The sequence below is a fragment of a genome, unplaced genomic scaffold, assembly GCF_019419815.1.
Source record: "Pyrus x bretschneideri cultivar Hongxiangsu unplaced genomic scaffold, Pyrus_bretschneideri_v1 Contig141, whole genome shotgun sequence".
Taxonomy (NCBI): Eukaryota; Viridiplantae; Streptophyta; class Magnoliopsida; order Rosales; family Rosaceae; genus Pyrus; species Pyrus x bretschneideri.
Window position 1 is genome coordinate 172,633 of NW_025999437.1, and position 24,545 is coordinate 197,177.

The 24,545-nt window shown below is 35.5% G+C and overlaps 2 protein-coding genes across 2 annotated transcripts; both read right to left on the reverse strand.

Moving 5' to 3' along the window:
* Window positions 1-604: 604 nt before the first annotated feature.
* On the reverse strand, window positions 605-4,058 carry LOC125475369 (N-carbamoylputrescine amidase-like). The gene is made up of 9 exons (XM_048580076.1): window positions 3,780-4,058; window positions 3,097-3,145; window positions 2,473-2,564; window positions 2,171-2,322; window positions 2,046-2,092; window positions 1,926-1,959; window positions 1,529-1,695; window positions 1,112-1,208; window positions 605-981 (listed from the first exon to the last, which is right to left on the reverse strand). Exons 1-9 carry the CDS (start codon window positions 3,866-3,868, stop codon window positions 806-808), a joined length of 903 nt encoding a protein of 300 aa, XP_048436033.1. The 5' UTR covers window positions 3,869-4,058; the 3' UTR covers window positions 605-805.
* A 3,804-nt stretch (window positions 4,059-7,862) lies between these two features.
* Window positions 7,863-11,646, reverse strand: LOC125468149 (uncharacterized protein At2g27730, mitochondrial-like). The gene is made up of 4 exons (XM_048580069.1): window positions 11,513-11,646; window positions 10,441-10,560; window positions 8,722-8,760; window positions 7,863-8,293 (listed from the first exon to the last, which is right to left on the reverse strand). The coding sequence occupies exons 2-4, from the start codon at window positions 10,540-10,542 to the stop codon at window positions 8,084-8,086; spliced, it is 351 nt and encodes a 116-aa protein (XP_048436026.1). The 5' UTR covers window positions 10,543-10,560; window positions 11,513-11,646; the 3' UTR covers window positions 7,863-8,083.
* Between the last annotated feature and the right edge of the window lie 12,899 nt (window positions 11,647-24,545).

Genomic DNA, 24,545 nt, shown 5'->3' on the forward strand with positions numbered 1-24,545 from the left:
ATCCTTGGATGGTCATCTTAGTGTGACTGAATTTACTGGTAGGGATTCCCAGGTGAGCTAGAGCACGAAGAGGCCTTCTATTTATGTAGACCCCAGGTCTATCTGCACTCATGGTTACTTGGCCTCCCCAATGTACCCGAGTCTATCAATGAATCTTATGTTTGAACAAAAAAATACGGAAGTTTATAAGATACAATTATCAGAAAAATATAAATTGAAAATACGTAATTCACGATTTGAAATCAATGGTTCAACATGATTCGATGAATGAGTTGAAAGATTATTCAAATGTCGAATAAAAAGTTCAATTAATGCAAAGAACTACGTGAGGCCTGAAGAAAGTTTAATATAACCATGTGTAATAAGAAACACAATGCATAATCTTTCATTAAATCCAATTATGAGTGAGCAGAGATATACAAGTTCCCAACTTATTATTCTGTCATAAGCTTTGTTCACACCTACTTTAATTTTTATCCGTTCATTTAGTATTACGATTTAATAGTATTCCTCTTTACTTGTGAGAGGTATTAGGTTAAAATGTCTTTGTATAATTAAACAACACAAATGAATTTAACCAGAAGCGATATAATAGCATACTAAATAAGAAATATGATAATCTCATTCTCAATAAATACCGGATACCTTCAAGATTTAGACAAGCAAATTGAGATGATCATCCAATAATACTTCACTTGAGAAAATTTCTTCCTCGAAAGTAAATCCTAAATCCTCCAATCGTACGAGGGACCGTACCTTGGAAGTCCTTTATTAATTCTACAACAAGTACTGTCAAAACGAATGATCACAAAGGGGAATTGCTGCCATCTGATGTCAGTAGCACCTTGTATAAATCTGGGCGGCGGTCGCGGAATACTCCCCAGCTATGTCTCTTCCATTTGATTTTGTCTAGGTCAAAGTGTGCTACAAGCACAGCTTCCTCTTTATCATTAGCAGTTTCAACAATTTCACCAGTGGGTCCTGGACAATGAATTATGCAAATCCAACTACTTCTTAATAATTCACATCCAACATTAACAAAAGATAGACTATATGGATGTAGTTTCAACTTCCATAAAACCAGAGAAAACGGAAAACCAGAGAAACATACCTGCTATAAAAGAGTTACCGTAGAAAGTGATCTCACTCTTTCCATGCTCGGTCTCAATTATCTCCTTTCCTATGCGATTTGAAGTTACTACAGGGACCTGAAGTTCATCAGAACTAGATTAGTTTCCTTGAAATGAATTCAGTACGAAACAGATCTCGAATTGTCCCCCTTTTATGTTGCATCTTATGACTGGCCATTGTTGATCCAAGGACGTTGAGAGTTTAGAGAATAAATAATAAAGAAAATAAACTTTAACTCCAGATATAGCCAAAGGGACAAGGAAATACAAGCTAACCTAGACTAATAAAAATGCTTTCTAAGTCAAAACAGTAGTCTGCTCCTCCGCCCTACTTAGTGCTAAAAAAGAGGGAGAAAAAAGAAAGAAGCCAGTGGCCAAACTACTATGAATAAACTTACCACATTAGCCCCAGCATGCCCTTGCATCACTCGCCTCCAGTGATCACGAGAATCAAGACCTCCATCTTGAGGTTCGGAACCAATAGCAGTAGGGTAAAACAATATCTCAGCACCTTGAAGAACCAAAGCCCGGGCAGCCTCGGGAAACCATTGATCCCAGCAAATTGCTGATACAAAATGAAGTACTAGCAGATTTAGATTCTAGTCTTCACATTAAGTATACCATTGGTCAAACACACAAAGCTCCGGATGATTTTTACTATCGAGTACAGAAAGATTGCAGAGTCCAAATAAAGCCCACAGAATATTATAGATATGACCAGCCCTTGAATTGGGCAACTGGTGCCCCCTTAAAAATCATCAAATTAGGGAAGCATCTACTTTAAAATTTGCTCACCAACTCCAATAGTTGCGAACTTGGTCTTGAAAGCCTGCTTAACAACAACACTACATTAATCACCATCAAAAGCACGCTAAATAGCATTAAGTATAGATTGTAATTGTCTGAAGCACCGACCTTGAATCCAGTATCACCTGGATTGAAGTAGAACTTTTCCTGGTAGCCTGCAGCAGAAAAATAGTGGCTGTTATTAAAGGTAACAGGTGAATTTAAACAACAGGAACATTATCCTACTTGAATACCTGGTCCGTCTGGGATGTGGGACTTCCTATAAAGTCCAAGATCTGCCCCATCAGCATCGATAATGGCAATTGAATTGTAATGGGCATTATTTGCCTCTTCGAAAAAGCTAACTGGTATTACCACACCCAACTCTTTGGCAACTTTCTGCATCCTACAGAGCTTGCAATTAAAATTCTTAACAAGTATTACTGCCCAAAAAATGTGCACAAATTAAATTAAGAAGCTTTTCTTCTCTTCTTTTTTCCTGTATTCTTTTCTAAGATTATCCTGGTATGTTGTAAAGCTATTTTCCAATACTCACCTAAGAATGGTTGGATGACTCTTGTAAGGCTTTGCTCGCTGAAAGAAGTCCTCCCTTTGTGCCTGACAGAAGTAATGTCCCTCAAAGAGTTCCTGCAACAATCAATCAGAAAGGACTTAAACTATCAAAATGTCCATTCAATCATACGTTTATGGAAAACTTGCTCCTCAAGCCATATTTATTTGGGTTATTTTTCCCCTTCATATGCCTTGGTTTTACCATAATTACGTATTCTTTTATTTCTTCCCAAAACAAGGTGCCAAAAGGCCACAAAAATTACATGCACGTAATAGTTGCAAGCACTCTGTGCAGCACTTTTCGGAACTTCAACGTATCAATGAACTGAAGCAACATCCATTATTGGATAGGAGCATGAAAGCTTGACTGTTGTCCAAAAGTTGTGTCAAAGAATTTATCAAAGTTCCTAGTATCTTAGGTTGAATGCATTTTCTTACTCTACCCTTTGTACGCTTAGGCTAAGCTCTGCAGATATACTTCTAATTTGAATTATCTCTTAATAACTTTGAGGATGTATCACTATAAGCATGGAAAAGAAAAGAAAGGGAAAATAAAAGAGTTCAAAACTTAGGAAAAAAAAAATCTTCCAGATTTAAAGTGTCATACCTGTATAAGAATGATATTTGCACCCTTCGCATGAGCAGCTCTAACCAACCTGAATGGAAAAGGATAATAAATTCAACTCACAAGATATTGCTTGGAACACGTAAGCAAATGACTTTCTTCATATTAACCAATAAATTTTGATTCAATACGCATAACAATCTTCAAAAGCATACTCTTTAAGTAATTGAGGAGATGCGTCATGATCCAATTCATGAGATCAAAGTTGAAAGGTTAATACGAGGAAACGCCTATTAACCAGAGCAAGCAAACTGTACCTAAGTAAAGCAGTGTCAAGTTGAAATCAAGAGACATCCGCCTTAAAGCGAATAGAATCCACAGCAACCACTTACTTTTGCTCTAACAAAAGGGTTTTCAGTATTGGCCACATTGCGAGGAATGGCAAAACAAACACGAACATATAATTATACAACTGGAGCAATGTTCTGGGTAAAAAACCAGTAAAATGGAGTAATATTGGCAAAAGAAGAACAACCCAGAAATTAAACCGGTACAAGAATTGTTCACATACGGAAAACAAGCTGATAACCTTTGGTTCTATAGTTGCAGAAATACACATAAAAAGTTCAAATTGCAAACTTTAATAAATTGGGGAGAAAAAAAAACTCAGCAAATTTATTGATCAAATAAGATTAAAGGGGTGAAGAGCAAGAGGGAAGAGAGACCTTTCGGCGGTGGCGACGTTGGTGGCGACGTCGTCGGTGCAAGCGAATTGCAGAGCTGAAACCACCACCTCCCGTTTACCCTTCTCCATTTTCTTCTCTCTGTGCTGATTATGTTCTGATCCTGTCCTCCCCTGAAAATCTTCTGTTTACTTTAGCGTGATAAGTGTTGTTAATTGGTTGAGTGGCTCTTTTAACTCCGCCGCCTTTAGTAAAGTGGAGTAGACCTGCCATTTGATTCTCCGCTACGGGTAGAGAAATTTCTCTGGGTACCCGGTGCCCCCAGACAGTTTAGAGAATTTTTAACGTGACCACCACACCTACGTCTTATTACACAAATAGTAGGATATATGTGTTAAAAAGTTAATAACTTAAAAAATAAAACTTTCCAACATTTACATAAAAACACGTGATATATCATTCATGTTTCCGTCACAATAAAAAATTTATCAAACAGTTGGTGTACCCCACAAATGGCCACATGACACGTAGCCTTTATTTACCACACAGCATCTTTTTGCCAGGTTGCAAACAATCTACCCGTTTAATCCTAAATTTTCAGAAAATAAATTAAATAAATACAAAAAATCATAATTAAGGAAACTGACCCAGATTCTGGTCCCGGAGTTCCCGATCTCCGCCCCAGCCCCACCCATCTATCCCTTCCCCTCTCCTTTTTTCTTTCTATCTCTTCTACTTTCCTATTTTTCGTTCTAATGAGATGGACACTACAAATTGTCGTCAGCCATCCCTACAAGGTTGGCGACAACAGATATGAAGGTTGAAGTTGTCGCAGATCATCGGGCTGCATGACGAGGTAAGAATGGAAGAGGAGAAAATGAAGATTAGGAAGCGAGAGAATGTCGCTGGTGTAATATCGCCATCAATGGAGGTGGGTCGTTGTCTTGCCATGATTTCATGGCGGCGAGGGGTGATTGATCGGCGTGAGTTCTTGGCGTGAGGAGAGTGGTTTTTTCGAAATTCTATTTCACTTTAGGGGTAAATTAGGAATGTACAGACAATAATAGTGACATTTTTTTTAGTTCGACTATACCCATCCACCTGTTGTTTTATTTCTTCATTCACCTTATAGTTGCCCTCACTATAAAAGTTAAAAAATTAAAATATTATTTTTTCACCCATTATTATTTCTAAAATAACCCTCTATATATATATATATAATTAGAGATAAACTTTTCTTTTAAAAAAAAATATATTAACAAATGATATTACTCTTCTAAAAGCCAAGAAAAAAAAAACTGAGGTCTTCTAATCTCCAGCCTGATGTACATGTTTGGTAGGGATTGAAAATGGAGAAGCTTACTCAAGTAAACCATCCCTCAAGTCCGAATCCTTGGGGATTTTTTTTTTTTTTTTTGCAAGGAGCGCATGTATGTGAGGTTATACTAGATGATGATGGAGAATGCTTTCTAAAATTTCATTAAGGGAAGGCAAATAGGAGTTGTAGAGAGGTGGGTTCTCATTTGGGCAACCAAAATCTTAGGGATAAAAATATTTTAGTAATTATTACAGAAAGAAAAAAAAAAAAAAAAAAAAAAAAAAACCACTAAATCATAGACGTGGATTTAATAGAAGATCACGAATTCTAAAGCAAAACAAGACAGCAAAAATCCCAATTCATATTCCCCAAGGATCAAACCAAGAGTAATTTAGTCAGAAAAATACAGAAAAGCATCGAAACACGGGGAGTTTATTGAAAAAAAATAATATCATGAATAGAATCTGGAATTGTTCAAACAAGTCGGATGTGTGCAAAACAAGTCCAAAAAAATATTAGTCTTTGGGCAACTCCTATGCCACTCAGTGTACCTATGCTCAGATAGCTTACTCATCAATTACTGCATTTGGGACCTCCCACCTTTCTCCAAAAGCCTCAAATGTTGACATGCATTATAAATTGTCCTCAGTGTAGATACATTTCGTTTGTCTCTTCATTTTAGTGTAGTCAAAATCTCCTTTGGTTGCACCAAACTTTTAGACAAATCAGTCAACAACGAAGTCTCTTTAGGCAATAATCTACCAGCAAATGAATGACCCTCCAAATGGCCTGCTACTGTGTGATTATGCACTCCAATAACTACCGTCAATATCCAATCATCATCAATTGCTAGCTTTTTACCTTTTAATTGAAACGGGCATCCACATTTTTTCGTTCCAGAATTCCTTCTATCCTCATCCGTTATGTCTTTTTTGTGAATTCGATTTACATATTGTCAATTCCCTTCATAACCCATGTAAGTCTAGGGCTCCTGTTATCTTTTCCACCTTGATCGGATCATAAGGTCACAATAACAAAACCATTGACCTTCCCAACTTCTCAAGCCCATTGTATTAATTCTTCTCTACTCTTGAATAACTACGTACCAAAATTGCACATTATGAATAAACATACAAGAGTATAAGTAAATCAATTGCATAGTCAAGCAAATATTACCTTATTTGTGGTAAATTCACTAGTACAATCCTCCATATGTGTAGATGCTGGATTATTGCCAGATTCATTTACCTGCTGCAAACGAATTCCACCATACGTAAATAAATGGGCATTACATCAAGTTGAAAATAGTGCTAATTAAGAAAGGGATTTGTGTGTAGGTTTCGAAGACAACACATCAAGTTGGATGATTATCAATGTCAGTTAAGACAAACATGCCTTACTTGAATTATTACCCTAACCTAATGAAAACGAATTCCAGGAATTCTCATAGGAAAACGTGAAACAAATTGCACCCTAACCTAATGCAAATTCAAATAAAAAGTCACAGAGCTATGCTTCAATTGTACGATGTCGACAAATCAAAATGACCCACATAAAATTATCTTTTACATGTTCAATAGAAACATAATCATCTACTTCTTCTATAGAAACGTCATCTTCTAAGTTCATTCTTTTTGCTTTCTCTGAATAAAAGGAGATGGGAAGGATGAATTAGGGTTTAAGGGAGACAAATCATCAAAATATAGTGTGAGAGTTATCACGCCCAAACTTTTCTTTTTTTATTTTTTATATAAAAAGAAAAAAGTAATGCAAAAGAGGGTAACTAAGGTCCTTATTAGTCATTTTACAAATGGACAAATTTGTAATTAAAAAAATTCATAAAAAAGTGAGCGGGAAGATTAGACGTTGGGATGGGAATAACTGCTCTCTTAAAATTAAATAAATATGGGTCACGCCTCTATTTGCTGGGAACACCAGCTCAGATGGGGAACCGGGTACCCTGAAATTTTTTTTACAAAGGGTGAGCATACGGGTATTTGGACTCGTGCATTTGGACCATATTATTCAATGCAATGTAAAACTATCCAATTTCTATATTTAATTTTTAAAATGGTCCGAGTTGGACTTCTGAAGTGAATCGAAATGGGTGGTCCCAAAAAAAAAAACCAAACGGTACGGAAGAGGAAAAAAAAAGAAACGGAACCAATTGTTTCGATATTATACCAGAATTGGGTTAGTACCAAAAGGAATTGGATCCTCTCATGAGCAAGAGATCAAGAACCTCCTGACCCACTAACACGGGCCGTTGAATTTTAATCCAACGACTACAATTATTATAACTTTTAGAGGGGCATTCTATTTGTTTTAATCCAACAGCCCGTGTTATTGGATCAAGAGGATCCTGATCTCCTGCTCAGAAGAGGATCCAATTCCGTACCAAAATAGTTTCGGTTTTTTTGAGTCGGTAATTGTAAGGGCGTAATTAAACCCTTATTACAATTCAAAAATCCCAACTTGAAACCCTAATTCTATTTCAAAATTTCCATTTTAGAATCCCAAACGGAAGCCCTAATTAAATTTGATGAATTAGGATGAAACTTCTTTCTGCATTGCAGCCATCGGAGGTGAAAGAGAGAGAAGGCGTCATGTCGGAGTCGTCGAAGGTGATATAAAGAGAGAGAGAGAGAGAGAGAGAGAGAGAGAGAGCGCGTCACGTCGGTGGTGTGGCTAGCGTATGGTGTGGTGCGGTGTGGCCGAAGAAGGAAATAGAGAGAGAAGGCAAGTGACATTCCCACCTGGTAAGTTGGTAACACAATTCAACACCATTTTCTACCCACTTGTTAACATAATGGAAAAGCAATCGCACTGGAAAACCAAGTGCTAAACACCTATCATTTACGCATATATTTCCCGAAACAGAAAAGGTCATGAGAATATTGCGGACCTCAAAACAGTATACATCCGGAACACAAACAGAGAAGGTTCACAGCTTGTATTATTCCTGTGCGCTACCAGAACTAGTTATAACAACTGAAGCTTCGATAGTCCATATCAAATCATGTCAATCTCAGTCCTGCACTTCTTCCTTCTTTCGACTAGCTTTGAGATACCAACCGAGAGTAGCAGCAGCAGTCATAACACCAGCTACAACAGCATAATTCCGGTACTTGTCAGTCGATACCTTGGCTGTTGATGCTCCAGAGGAAGAGGCACTAGGTTTGGCATCAGAGACTGGGCCCCCTGAGCTTCCAGCTGGCTTCTCTTCTGGTTTAAGGCCCTGAAAATGTTCAAATTGAGCATATTATTTGTGGCAGCGGCATGCCAATCCCAGCCAGTGTATAAATCAACCAGAACGTATAAATCAAATTGATTTTGTGATAACCATAATAAATATGTGATCAGCAACGCAAAAATAAAAATTGACACCAACAAATCACACTATAAAGCGCAAGTGATGTCGTTCCAGATTTATCGGGCTGTCCCCACCAGAGGGACAGAAGATGAATAAAATATGGGCACACCAATGTATGATCCCCACTTGTATTATTGTGTTTTTCAATTTAAATGAGCTTTCATTGAACACTACAAAAACCTTCATAAGTGATCCGCTAAAATAAATAAAGAACGCTTTACATTCTAACGTGATGAGCATCTAAGATTGCTTAATTCTTAAAGAACAGAAAAAGTAAAACATTCTTATCATACTTTACGTGCAAGCTTCTCCAGCTTCTCTTGCTCGATTTTCTGCAAAATAACAAACAAACAATAACTGTGAGAAGATGTATCAGAATAGCATTGCAAATATGATAAAGAAACAGACAAAATCAAAGCAATCATTCACGCATCATCGAGTATATCAACATATTTATGAGTATCTATACACCCAGGTTTTTTCCACAAATAGAGTACCACAAACTTCCAAATGTGTGGGACTGACACGACAGCGATGAGATCCTACAATTCTAAATATTTGAAACAATACAAATGCATGGGTCATATTGTAATCCACTACAGAAACCAGGTGTTCTAATAGAAACCCCATCTGAGTGTCTGGCAACAAAAGAAAAACAGAGAAACCATCTGCGAATCTGAGTAATCCTTTGAGTGACATTTCTATCACCAAATCATCTTAACACTAATCAAATTAAAATACATTCTCTTTTTTTTTTTTTTTTTTTTTTTTTTTTTTTTTTTTTTTCCCTTTCAATGTTTGGATCTTCAAAACTCCAGCATAAAGCCAAAGGAGAATTAGATGCAAATCAAGATCCTAAACTGTTGATGCAGTTGACTTTCAATCCCAAAAGGAATGAAAATAAAATTAAGAAACAGCCAGAAGATTGGAGATAAATAGAAATAATGGGAATCGGTCTCAAAGGAAAAGCAGGCATTATTCTATCCTCGATTGTCATCACAACTGAAAGAATCAAATTCAATCAGACTAATACATTTTTAATCATTACGGAGAAACCCCCCACGCCCACTTGATAATCAACATTTTAGAATAAAAAAGAAAACAAAGAAAGAAATAAAGGCATCTCGAGAATAACAGAACAACAATATTTTATGGAAACCAAATCCAAAATGATTAGCATATGAACAGTGATTTGAGATCCATCGCATGTCGCCACTATCCAGTTCATATGTTGCTTTTATTTGGGCCTATGAAGTTCACATGCATATGTACAAGTTCAAGATATAAGTACAAGATTGATGAAACAAAATTCAAATAATTTGGTTGTAGAAAAAGAAAAGTTCAGGATTTAAGCTCAGGGTGGGCTGAACTCATCAGGTTTTGAATAAAAAAGAAATTTGGGATGCACCTAGCCGAGCCAAAGAACAACTTTTTTTATTTTTAAATTGCTTAAGAAAAATCCCCTTTCATAGGTTCATTGGTATATGAATCTCAAAAGACCCACAATACGCTTGAGAAGTTCTAAAATCAAATTATGACATCTAATACAATAATCATGTGACATGGAAAGATTAAAACACAATGACCCATCAAATACATGTCTAAATTGCATTTTATTACATTAAAAAAAAAAAATAAAGCCTCTTCACCGTATGTGCTTGTACGTGGATTGACTTATTTAGCATTCCATTAACTTAGTTCTTGCATCATTTACACCCAACTCTAAAAGGTGTTTACCAGCTATAAGATTAATACTGAGGTCCATAGTATACAGACCTGATACATTTCTACAAGTTTATCTTCAGATTTTTAATCAGTTTCTTAGTTCATATTCCCAAGACAGACAAGTGATTTATATAAGTCCAGCTCCTAAATAAAGACGGTTCCATCATCCGACAATGTTCCTCAGCACTTAACCTACGTCCAAGAGGATATTAATAAAAATGCACCACAAATAAGCAGCCAAACAATTCAAAGGAAAAGCATAAGAGAAAATATCCAGGGAAAATGACCTTGATGTAAACATTCTCTGCAGCTTTTTCCTCCTCACTGAGAACTTTTCCACTGCTTGAAAACCTCCGAGGCACAAACCTTGCAGCCATCCTTGATGCCATTGTAGTTGATTATCCTACCTGAAAATGATATTATGGATCAAGAAAAACATACCCTTATCTTTTATTCTATAAGCGATGTTTTCAGTTCTAAAAAAAACTTCTAAAATACAAAAAAACCAAAAATTGTAAACTGTTGATAATCTCTGATAAACCCAACTGTCTTATTGTTTAACTTAATAATATAACCTTTTCCACCATAACCTTTATCAAGTCATATTCAAATTGCATACGCACGATAGGATGTTCTCTATTGTACCCCACCCCTGGAACAACAAAACTATTAAGGACCTAATAGCACATAAGCCCTCTTTTGAGTCCAATATTAACTAGGCAAGTATGAGAATTCAGTAAGATACATTAAAGATCACCTCCAATTACAAACCCCGCCCTCATCCCCTCGCCCAAAAGAAAACCCAGAAGAAAAATTACACAAATAAAGAAAGAAGCAAAATGCCTCGGTCTGTTTGAATGCATATCACCGAGATTTCATTCTTCAAAATAAACATGGTATCTTTAACACAAACTAAGGACCAACGGCAGCTTGTAACACACTCCCTTACTTTCTTTCGAAAGAAGAGAGAATTATATTTCACTATTTATAGCCTATAACTAAACAGAACCTTAATTCCCTTTGCCTTGACTTGCAAACAATTTCCTTTTGTTATAACCTCATCCATTCCAATAAACCCAAATTACTGAATCATACGAAATGAAATGTGCTATAATACTTTTCAAAAAATTATTAACAAATCGAGCTTCAATTTTTATAGAAATTAAGGAACTGGTGCAGCATAAATAAATTAAACCTTAAATCAGCACTGAAAAAATTTAGGAAAATTGATTCCACGAATTATATCGGAGTCACACTCGCAGTGGTGACTGACATCAAACAGTTAGGCAACTCGATTACAAACCCTAAAATTGCAAGAAACACACAGTCGATGAGAAATGTTACAGAGAAATGGCTTACCAGACGAACGCTTGCAGCGATTGAGACGAGAGATACGATAGAAGAAGAATCTAGTTGCTTAACATGGGCATCCTCAGGTTTATAAAGGATGGACTCAGATGGAGAAATGGAACCTCTTCACCGCCTGATTTAAGAAAAGGATTTTTTTTTTTTTTTTAATTGTTTTTTATTTTGAGCTGGACCGCTGGTTGGGTTCAATCATAGTTGCTGGTTCGGTTCAATTACATAGTTGATCAGTCGACCCACCTAAACCAAATTGCATGGAGGAATTTAAAATTTGGGTACTTTAATTATTCGTTTTGTACTATTTGGTAATGGGATGGGACGGAATGCATTCGTCCCACGTTGAGTGCGCCAAATTATCTAGGACGCATTGTCCCGTAGAACGAATGTTAGTCATTTTTTTTGTTCTACCTTCCCCTTGGAACGACTTGTTCCAACCCATGGAACACAAAATTATAATTTTTTGGGACAACAATACCCCTCTTCCTTTTCATTAATTTCACTATTTACCCTCCCTCTTTCTCCCGTAGCCTCCATCTCTCCTATAGCCTCATCCTCCTCCACCACAAACCCAGCAAGCCAACTATGGCTAACCCAATCCTAGCAAACCCATTCGAACTCAAACCTAGCTTTCTCTCACCGCCTCCCTCCTCCCTACTAGTCCCACAATGAGACTGTCGCCAGCGACACCCAGGACTCACATAGCAAGCATCATCTAGCCTCTTTCGATGACAACAAAAAGTGCAAAGAAGAGACCAAGGCCGTCGTTGACAATGTCAAAGCTCCTCCACCGCTACCTATACAGTCCCTCTGTGCTCCACCTTCTTCTCTAGTGCTATCACCATAGCCAGGTCGTCGTCGTAAGCCTAGAGAGGACGACGACAACGCTGCAAGGAGGACGATGATGGCACTGAAGAAATTGATTGAAATGAATTTGCAGATCCGACGATCCGATGAAGCCTCTGTAAATTGAAAAAAGAAAATTTTGGGATTTTTCTGTGTTTGATTTGAAGAGAAAGAAATTAAAAGAAGAGAAATATGGGTTTGAATTGAATAGAAAGAAAATGAAATGAAAAGAAAGCATGGGTTTGATTTACCGAGTTTAATTTTTATGGAGAGCAATCTGGGCACGATAAGAGTAAGAAGCATATGGAAGAAGAGAAAGTAGAGAGACATGGGAGAGAGATGGTCAAAGAAAAAAGTGTGTATAATAATAATAAGAGAGAGTTTAGTTGAGGTCCTTAATCCCATTTTTTTTTTTTTTTTGGCTTTCACTTACCCTACCAATTTAATTATTACAAATTGCTTATGGGTTTTGATAAATAAATAAAAATAATAATGGCTTATGGGTTTTATAAAATGAGCACATTTATATAATGAAATTTGGCTACATTTTATATACAAAAAATTGGTACATTTACATAAAAACGTGGGTACATTTTATAGAAAACAATGGATACATTTTATATTAAAAAAACAACAGTACATTTTAGATTAAAAATAAATAGTATTTACATTAAAAAATGGGTACATTTTACATAAAAAAATGGTACTTACAAAAAAATAGGGATACATTTTACATATAACAAAGTGGTACATTTGAAAAAAAAAAAAAAAAAGGGTAATTATAAATAAATTATGTGACACACCTCGACCTAAATTAAGGCATGATGGCCATCACGTGAGGTTGACATAGCCATAAGCGCAGTGCGGAAGTGATAGTGATATGGAAATGTGGGTAAATAAAAACCGAATTAGCTAATCTACACTAGATAAATGTACAGGTGCGAGTGAAAGTGTTTAAGGTGTAAATACACATATTCAGAGCACAGGTAACCTAAGTGCAGTCCAGCATGCTAAATATTAATTATATAGAATATGAAAGAAGTAAAGTTCCTACATTATTAGAAGTCTGTCAGAACCACCGTAGAATCCTTGTAAGCCACTAACACGAACTTCTACCTAAAACTTTGAGGGGCGCAAAACAGAAAGTGTGAGTGGGCAAAAACAAAGTTTTTTCAAACCATTTCTCTTTCCAAAAGTAATAACCCCTCACCGTAAAACCCTTATAATTTCCCAAAAAATAGTAATACATATGTATTTATAGAAATCAAGCTCGAGAGTAACGAAAACCAAGTATATGCCTTGTCACCATCTCATCAGTAAATATGTAAGCCAAGTGATATAAATCAATGTAAAAGTGATATGCTAGCTGGAGTCACCTAATGTGACTTATACGGCTGAACCTATTGCTCATCAATCCAGCCAGAGTCACCTAATGTGACCTACACGACACTAAACCTACACACGAGTAGGAACCATCTAATGTGGTCTGTACGACAGGTTGGATGTAAATAAGTGTGCTCAAGTGCTACGATCACAGGAAGGTTGTGCGACGAATTGCAGATCATTTACGAGTTGGAACCATCTAATGTGGTCTGTACGACAAGCTGGCACCTAACTTGGATCCAAGCTGAGTGTGCAGTGCTGGAGGTGAACGATCACGTGAAGGCTAGGCCCTGGCCATGGGCAGAACACTAACACCGGGGTGCAGGACAATGAGCTCTATGTGCATAAACTCATAATCAACTACCATGCAACCATACCTTCAATATATACTCACCTGAACTTACCTGGGCCTTTGCAGTATCATGCAAAATTATGCAAAGCTATACTAATGCATATGCTAAAATGTAAAGCAAACATGACATGACATTTTAAACGAAATTTCATTTAAAAACAGTTTATGGGAAACGCATATATATATATATATATATATATATATATATATAAACCAAAAGTCCACTCACTGGTATGTAGCAGGGTCATAACCCTCGAGTCTCGCCTGGCTACGCTCGTCCTCCGGGAACATTTAACCTATATGTGAAACAACTAATTCAACGTTAATTTTAAGCACATAACCAAAATCGTGCAATAACTTCTCATACGTTGCTCAATTGGGGTGTTTGAATATATTGTCGTGACCTACTCAACACCACGAGTATCCCCATATTCTTAGAATAATTTTCTGACGTCCCACGCGCCTTCACGCACCGGCCACGCGCAAGCATGTGCCTGGCACACTGACGGAATCCCTAACGGCGTTAGGGAATATTCCGTTTAAAAACTAATGGTGTTACCTGACGCCGTTAGTATATTCCCTCAAAGTTGACGGAATATTCCCCCTTCTTATCCTGTGGCTTCACCGAAGCCGCCGTCGGCCGCCATCTGTGTCTTCGATTTCTGAAAAATTTTAAAACTTCAATATCTCACTCATTTTTCAATCAAAATTCATGAATTTTATATGGATTTGAAGCTCTCAGAGAGTAGAACCTAACCTTACTTGTTTGAAGTCCTAAAACCGACGAGAAGTTGTCGGAAAATTCCTCGAAATTCCCGCTAAACTTGGAAACCCACAGTCGAGCTTATTTCAACATCCAAACTTAACCAAAACTAATCTAAAACACCAAAGGACTTATGTTGATACCTTTTTGAGTCTCAAAAGCAAGTGGAACCTCGACGATCATGTCGGGGAAACAGGGTACCTCGCCAGAGCTCCTAAGTTCTTGGGTTCCAGTGAACTATTCTTCGTTCCAAAGGTGTCACTAGACTTGTGGAGTCGCAAGGAAGATGATGATGACCTCCAATCACTCGATCCGTGAGTGTTTGAAGGCTAGAGGGGTCGGATTGTATAGACGGAAGAGTGTTCGAGAAAAAGGGAGGAGGGATGGTGAGGATGTACACGTGTATGTTTGTGTGTGTGTGTGTTCGGATTGGCTAGTTCAAATGGCCTCAAGTCCTAATTGGGCTGCATGTTTAGGGTTCATGCAATTGGGTCCAATCAAAAGAAACCAACCCAATTTCCTTATTCCTTCATAACATTTTCACTACAAACCCGACTCGGCCCTAACTCGCGTCAATGCTCTCGTGACGTCGAGTACAATTCAATTACGTCCATGGAAAGATAATTTAAAACTATGTACATACATCCTCGTCACTAAGTCTTGAGGGCATAATAGTCATTTCCATGCATTCGAGGATAAAATATATATATTAATTCGGGATGGGTCGTCACATTATTGGTACAGATAAAAGGTTAAAAAAATAATGAGTACAAATAAAAGTTAAAAAATAAAAGGGACAAAAAGAAATTAATATATGAGTACAAATTAAAATTTAAAAGAAAATTGGTACAATTTAAAAAATGATTGCAAATTAAAAATGGTTACAAACTAGAAATAGAAATATATGATAAAAAGTTTAGCCATAAATATAATATATCAAATGTAACGTTTTTAACACTAAATGAATATATTTAAAAATAAAACTTAATTATCTTGACATGTAAATATTTTTTTTTTTGAATAATTAATGGCGTTTATTAAAACTGAAGGACTTTGATCAAAATTTGAAAAGGAATAAGGTTTTAATCAATGAAGTAGAAAAAATAGGGATGGAAACCTAAATTCTCCTAATAATAAACTATTAATAAAATGAATTCATAAAGGGAATTGTTATTAGCACTCCAAAAATCTCATTCTACACTCCAAATTTTCTATATTAGAAAAGAAAAATACATTTGTGAAGAGTGTATAATAAGATTTTTGAAGTGCCAATAATACTTCCCTTAATAAAATGACAAAAAAGTATTGATATTCGCTAGTGTAAAAAATATATCATAGATAAGCATACATGTGTTCAAATATATGAACAACTAAAAAACTGTCCCATCCCATCTCATCGTATAAACATTGCACCAAACAACATACGGAACAAGGGTAAGTTAGTCATTTAATCTTTTGGTTCCATTCACCATGCGCTTACCAAAATGCAGAATGGAACAACCGTCCCGTTCCATCCTGCGCGTTCCGTTCTGTCCCATTCCATCCTATTTCGTCCCGTTTGCGTACCAAACGGCACCTTATAAGCCAATTCAATTTGAAACGTACATGCATCTAGTGTTTAGTTTTTTTATTTTTTTTATTTAAAGAAGACAATGGGTGGTAAGTCATAGTATATATTACTTTCGAGTCCAGAGAGGCTATAAAAAATTTCACCCGCTCTGTGACCATAGTCAATTTGAAACATGTCGTTACGACTTCGTTGTACCCTCCAAATAATGAAATATGCAAACGTAGTCCCTCTAAATCATAAATACATTTGAAACGGGGACCAATGAAAATCTATCAATTTAATGAGTATTAAATAACTGATAGTTAATAATTTATTAATTAGTAACTTATTAATTTATCAAAGTATTTTTATTTTCTTAAATACGCGCGCTGCGATGGATGTACGTTTTCGGACACCGAATTTGATGTTTCGAGCCTATATTTCAATATTCTTCGTAGTATTTGATTTAATTGCTGAGTAAAGGTTGTTTCACCTTAGAAATGTTATCTTATGGATTACAAGAGTGTGCACCGCAAGGCGGCTGCAACCATAAGATGTGTGTGAGTAGGCTTTCACTTCTAAACTATATTATTATATGTTTTCAAATGTGGTTTTATAATGTGTTTTATATCGCCTCATGCTTTCGTTTTACTTTAAAAGCACAAAGTTTTATATGATGATGATGTTGTGGTTACTGACATTTGTGAACTTTTATTTGGAATGCTTTATCACGATGCTTTACTTTTAGACTTGCAATGTTTATTGCGATATTATGATTTTGGTAATGTTAGAGAGATAAAATTTATATACAAAATTTGGAAACTAAATGATTTGTCACAATATGAATGAATATGTTTATCAACGTTTAAGTAATAACTCAATCATCAACTTTTATGTTATTTAGTTTATAAAATTTTGTCAAATTTAGTCTCTCTAGCATTACCCTCATGATTTTGTGACACTTTTTATTTGAGAAATTATCCATGGCATGTTTTTATATGATATATTTGCTCATTATATATGCTTGCACGTGTTTCTTTATTTGTATTGTCCAGGTGGTCAGGACCAGTTTTACATGTATGTTCACATGCACTGTTAAAATCACATTGGATCCAGTCTAGATGTCTCCCTAGATTGCACTAGCCAATATGACTCATATATGAGCGCTTAATGTCAGCTTCACATGTGTGTAGTAATAGAGTGTCATTTATACACCCAACTTATTTATGTCAGAATATCTATACATAATGTCAGGTGTTCGCATTATCTGATCAGCATACCATGTCTGTGTAATTGATGATTTGTATTATACTTACTTTTCAGTTGAACCTGATTTTCACTGGTACCCAGGTACTTTATTATTTTATTATTAACACGAATTCAGAATGAGACATGTTGGATTTGTGATTGCTACCCGTTGGATATTTCTTGCTAATTTTATATTGTGAATTTACGAGTTTAACCCGACTTCTTGGAATAACTATGTCTACTTCCCTGCTTGGCTTTTCATACTTATAATGCAGTATGATTTCGGTTATTATACGGGTTTCTACAACAATGAGCTAGTATCTATGTTATTAATATTTTTACGTCAGGCGCGTGCTCAACATGTTCACGTGGATGGTGCATCGGCAAACAAAAAAGGCCGGTGGGGCCCAACTTGCAGTGCACTAAGCGCATATTCTACATGGGCAAAATGGCCGTTTTCATCCATTCGATTTCCAACGGTATAAAATATGGACTATTGGATTTCCAATGGTAAAAAAATTTTTGATTTCTAATCAAACGGCTAGTACACGTGGCGCAACGTGAACCGTTGGATTTCTAATTGTTATATAATCTAACAGTCCATATTAATCAATCCTTTTTAGGAATAAAAAAAAATTAAAAAAATTGGGCCCACATAGCACAACCTTAGATGTTGGATTGCCAAAAAAATAAAAAATAAAAAATAAACAAGCTGTATCCAACGATCCATATTAATTTGGTTAGAAAATAATGTCAATTTAAAAAAAAAAAAATACTAAACACAACCATACTCTTCCACAAAAATTGTACATTTAGATAATGACATAATGAGTAACGAGATTAGTTAAAAATTATATCCAAAATTAAATATAATATTATCTTTATATTAATTTTTTTCCTAATGCTAATTGCCCCGATAATTCATTTACAAGATAGAGATGCACTTAGATAATTACTATTTTTTAAGCCTATTGGCCAATTTCTTGGACAATTTTGCCCTAAGACATACTCCAACCCTTGAGTAAAACTCAAATTTTAGGTTCTAAACCAATCCCAACTTGCTCTAATGCTTGGGCCAAATATGAGTTTAACCCACAAATCATTTTTAGGGAAAATTCCGGCCAGGATTTGACACTGGGTTAGTGGGTTAACCCATTTGTGCGCGTGGACCCTACTAGTAGAAGCCCAGACGCACAAGCTTCACGCAGGGCCCACATCAACATGCCAGGCTCTTCAAGTCTTTGACAACCAAGGACCCACCTACTTGGGCTTGTCGGGCAGTTGTCGGCCAGAATATTGAGGCTAATGGCTCTCTGCTTTAATCCAACCATGTTAGAGCATTGGATCGTTGGTTGATCCAACAGTCCATATTCAAATGTATTTTTTTTTTTTAATTCTAACAGTTAAAAAGAAAAAGATGTAACGACCTAAAATTAAATCAAATGGCTAAAATAATTATAAAAAAAATTATATTACTGTCAATTTAGTGATTTTTAAACATAAGATATTAGAAACTTGAAAAACAAAGATTGGGTTGCGCCATACATATGAAAGAGTATACAATAATGATGTATTTGGCGAATCAAATACCACGGTCTAATAACGAACCGTTCTGATTAGTTGATAATATTAGTTGATAGTTTTGTGAAAGATTCCTGTGAAAGGTTTTATTAACTTCATAATTTATGTCGAGTAGACCTTGTTCTTGTGAGAATTATTAATTGATTAGTTGTAGGGAGGGACTTATGTCACCACAAACAGAGACTAAAGCAAGTGTTGGATTCAAAGCTGGTGTTAAAGATTATAAATTGACTTATTATACTCCTGACTATGAAACCAAAGATAATCTCGAATGTTATCATTTTCGGTACATAGACCAAGTGATACAATGCAAGCAACAGTTCCTAGATTCATGGAGATATAGAACACCATATAAGTTTTCATTTTATTGATTTTTAGTTCTTGCTGTCAATTACTGATTCTTTAGTGATGTGAAGCCATCAGGCAGTAGACCGGCAAGGGAATGGTTGTCTCGGTAAAAAGGTTGCTTAAAAAAAAAGCCTAAATTCAATCCTTAATAATATCGGGCTAAAAATTTAATCCATAAGGGTTAGAGTAGTGATGTGGTAGAAACTAACACACAAATTAAACCCTATAAATTTTGCAATCGTAGTACGAGTAAGTAGAGATCGTTCTATTCCGGGGATTAGAATGGATGCTAATCAACACAAATTAAATTTATAAAACTGAAAACTAAGTTAAACTAACAACAAAACAATGACTAGGGGATTTTGGACGAATTTGATTAAAACAAAAGTAAATGGCAACAAGTTAATTAAGTTGTGAATGAAATTTGGATGAAGGGATAGCTAAAGGATTCTTCTCCACACATGATACATATGCATACAAATCGATTTCCAGTTATTCTTCCTATAAACTATGAATGACAATGCCCAAAATTAACTGTAAACAACACTAATTAACTCTCAGATTTTCCTAAGTTCATTGAATTGGACTGAGCGACGCAACCAAATTATTCTTCTCAAGTTCCCTAACTATGAAAAGCATGATAGAGATACATCTCAAAGATCATTAAATTACGTGAAAATCATAAGCATTGACAAAGCATTCGTAACTATGAAAAGCATGATACTCCTGCCAAGAATTTACTTAACTCAATCATGACTAGTGACTTTTACTACTTACAAATATAAGTTCATAATGATTAGGTCAAATTCCCTTATATTCTAGCATTAAATCTGTGCATGCAAAATAAGTGTGCACCCTTAATAAACATACAAGAATAAGTTCTCTATAAAGTAGATAAGTAAATCGCATACATGTTTTACAAAACAAAAACTGGATGTAATCAATTTATATAAAACATATGATCATGACTTCGAATTCACCTCTAACTAAAAAGAAACTTAGTTACACATGTTCATCATAATTGAAAAGCAATCTAAAATAAACATTGAACCTTAAAACAAAGATAGAAAGAACTCTGAAAATTCGAGCAACTTCAATGGATGAATGGTAGGCATGGCATACTCTAAATCTATGCAGGAATTTCATATATATAAGGAAAAATGGTTGAATCCAAGGAGGAAAGGGTTTTGGCATTTTGAATTATTTTAGGACTCTAAAAATCAGGTAGAGAGTCTTGGAATGTGATTAGGATTCCTCCTTGCAGCTGGAGATAAGATAAGATAAGATAATGTTGGATAAAACAAGATAAGGATGGATAAGATAAGATAATGTTCATCTCTAACTAGGATTCCTCTTTCTTGTCTAATTCCTTGCCTTCCAAGCCTCAACTTTAATTTCTCCATATTTTAGCACATGTCTAGCACCATTTAAACACAAAAAATGTTTAGCCCATATGCTATCCACGCCTGCTATCCAATCCAAATCCAAAACTGCTCCAAATTGCTTCATTTAGCTATTTATTGTCATCTTTACCAACTGGACCTACAGTAATACGAAAATAACATAAATTACCAAAATAAATGGAAATTAACTAAATAAATGCAAAGAAATAAGATAACAAAGTCGCATAAATATGCTCCTATTAAATTCATCCACACTTAGCTTTTGCTAGTCCCCGAACAAAATAAAGAAAACAAAACAACACCTAAACCTTCCAACAATTACCTCAGGGATTTCCAATGAAACATGACATGTGAGAAATCATTACTTACATAGATTTTAACCATCCTTACTTTTGAGCTTATACTTAACCACAGTAACCACTCACTAGCTCGCATTTAATCATTTAAAACAACATTTGAAAGTAGTAACATGCCTTAGAGAATTCATTCAATTCCTCACCGGATATACTCTCTATTTTCATACAAATTTTCTTATTACGCTCCCTAAACTAAGTATATGTGAGAAGATTGGTGTAAACATGTAAACTAGCACTCACATATGTTATAACAAAGAAGACACTTTTTGGAATTATTAATACAAACATGTATATGATCTCATGAACGGAATGCCACTACTTAGAAGCGAGAACCAGAGATTCCATATGCTCGTACCAATTTTAAACTCGACATATTGAATCACATAACAATTAAGATAAAAGTCTAAGAGTTGTAATGGGGCTAAGGTATTGGCTAACAAAAAAAGATTAAGGATAAACAATGGTTCTTAAAGTGATAGTAACAAAGTAATGAGATCAACACTTAGAATTCAACTTTTGATTGCAACACCCAACTATAAACACAAAGGGGAGATTCGTACAACTTTAGGGTCAGATTCACATTTTTGGACCCTTCTTCAGCAACCAACAGTTATGAACTCATTCTCACTTCTTTTCAACCTCTCTTTTTTCTTTTCTCCTTTTTTTTTTTTCAACGTTTTTCTTCTTTTTTTTTTTTTTTTCTTTTCTTTTCTGTTTTCTTTGAAACATAAGAACTACTTCATTGGAAAATCCTTCCCCCACACTTATTTTTCTGCATATTGTAAATCAAAAGGAATTGCCAACAAGTCATGCTTCACTATTCTTTAAGAATAAGGGTATGGATATTCCTATACTAGGCTAGGTAGGGATAATGCAGGCTAACAAAGAAAATAGGCTAAATAAGGCTCAAAGGCGTTAAACCTACAATACATATGCAAGGGATAAGGCTTTTTGGCTCTGGTGATAACTAAACAACTTCATCTTGTTATTTGTCATGCAATCAATTTTATACTTTGAATGAAATGGGCATGAGTTCTAGTATTTGGAACTAAAATGATGAAAAAGCTTTCTAAGTAGCAACCAAACAAAGAAATAATGAGATCATGCAACGACTTTAGAAAACAACAATATCACATATTAATAACTCTCCAAACAAAGAATAGGCTCAAGTCTCATAGGATTGTAGCATTAGTTTGACTTTCTTCCTTCAAGCATGTTCCAAAAATTGATTTTTTTTTTTCTTTGTGATTATATGTGAATTTGTAAATGACAACTACAACTAAGTATTAACCAAAGAGCATATCAAACTTCCACCCATGTTTGTAACTTTCTTTAATAGTCATGCAATTAAAAACAAATCCTCATCATTGTGTTGGAAGGTAGCCTAAAACACACAAGCAACAAAAACGACTCTTTTTGGTTTTTTTTTTTTTTTTTTCAAATTTTTTTATATGACACACAATAAAAGCACTTTAAAACAATGAATAACAACATTAGTAGTGATAGGTGGTGAAATTCAAAAATAAGTCATGAAAAGCAATCTGTTTACACCCCCCCAACTTAAACCAAACATTGTCCTCAATGTTTCAAAAATAAACTTAAACAAGAAAACAACAAAAGATAACTAGCAAACAAGACTATCATGGCAAAGTAAAAACAATAAAGAGAAGGGTAAAAGAAAGCAAATCTGGTTGTAGGAGCCGAAAATTCCATGGTTTCTTTATTCAAACACATGGGTTGCCTCCCAAGAAGTGGTTGCTTTACCGTCTTCTAGTCGGACAATACCTTCATTTAGTCCTCATTAGGACCAGTGGCATGGAGTTGATCTTTGAATGGAAGGTGATACTTGAAATGATCCGGTAATGGTTTAAATTCTAGAGTGGGTGCCTGAATCATTGAAATCAACAACATGTTAGTAGAAAACGAAATTGAAATTTGAGGAGGTGGCTTACCTGTGTGTTGCGACAAGAACTCAAGGACAAACACTTCTTTGAAAGTTTTAGGAATGTTGCTCTCGGCCAGATTTTGGGTGAGGGCAATGACTTGTCCCATGTCATAAAATTCAACTTCTTCGGGGATAGTTGTCTCAAGTACATCCTCTTTGATGAATTCTAGATATTCCCTAGCCACTTCTTTCTCTTGAATCCATCTTCTTGTTGTACAAAGCTCTTTAAAAAATTCAGCGCATTCTGGAACTTGCTTTATTGTACCAAGAATCGGGATATTAACGTGCACATTTGGGAAGGTTTCGAAGATTTCTTTCTCTCTCTTCTTTCTTGAATTGCAAGAACCTGCAAGGAATGGGGATATTTGATGGAATAAGGTTAGAAAGAATTGAATTCGGAACAACCTTACTAGAATTGGATGGTGGTGGAGCTATGGTAGCTGCGGCAATAGGATTAGAGAGGATTGGGTGTTGCGGCAAGGCTTCTTCAAAGCTTGCCATGGATGAGTCTTCCTCTTCATCAGACAATAGCTCTTTGTCCACTTCTAGGCTATGGTTGGACACCTTCAAATCACCTGCAACCTCCATACCACTTCTCAAAGTGACAGCTTCAGCGATTTCAAATTCTCCCATCGAATTGACAATAGTTGAGCTGGAGAGTTCGCTTTGTTCTCGAATTTGTCTCATGAATTTTGCAATATGTCCAAGTTGATTTTTCAATTCAACCATCTCTTTAACTTGGTTTTCTAAGTCCTAAGTCAAAGAAGCACAAGAAGTATTTAGTGTTTGAAGAATTTTATCATAATCCATGGACATACTTGAATATGGTTGGAATTGTTGTGGGGGAATTTGTGGTGGTTGGATAGGTCTTGAATAAAACTCTTGAGATGGCTGCCAATATCCTTCTTGTTGAACTTGTTGAGGTTCACTCCACATAAAATTTGAATGATCTCTCTAACCTGGATTGTAAGTGTTGGAAAACAAGTCGTTCCTTGATTGATTATGGCCTTGATAACCCCAAACATTGACATTATCTCAACTTCCATTCTCAATTAATTGAGGATGTTGATTAGTTTGATATCCTTACCTATAGGACACACCAAATGTAGGTACACTTTGCATTGTGGACTTTTCGATATACTGCGATATAAGAGAAGTAAGATTCGTCATTTGAGCTTGAAGATTAGCAATTGCCATGCCCTGCTTCTCTAGTACCTGAAATCAAAGAAATAAAACTAAATCAACTATCAAAAGAA

Coding starts and splice junctions, on each gene's coding strand:
- LOC125475369 (XM_048580076.1), bottom strand. CDS start 3,868: ATGGAGAAGGGTAAACGGGAGGTGGTGGTTTCAGCTCTGCAATTCGCT. Junction 2,323..2,472: donor AGTCATCCAACCATTCTTAG/GTGAGTATTGGA, acceptor CAAGCTCTGTAG/GATGCAGAAAGTTGCCAAAG. Junction 1,209..1,528: donor GGCATGCTGGGGCTAATGTG/GTAAGTTTATTC, acceptor GATGAACTTCAG/GTCCCTGTAGTAACTTCAAA.
- LOC125468149 (XM_048580069.1), bottom strand. CDS start 10,542: ATGGCATCAAGGATGGCTGCAAGGTTTGTGCCTCGGAGGTTTTCAAGC. Junction 8,761..10,440: donor CAGAGAATGTTTACATCAAG/GTCATTTTCCCT, acceptor GTTATTTTGCAG/AAAATCGAGCAAGAGAAGCT. Junction 8,294..8,721: donor TGGAGAAGCTTGCACGTAAA/GTATGATAAGAA, acceptor GAACATTTTCAG/GGCCTTAAACCAGAAGAGAA.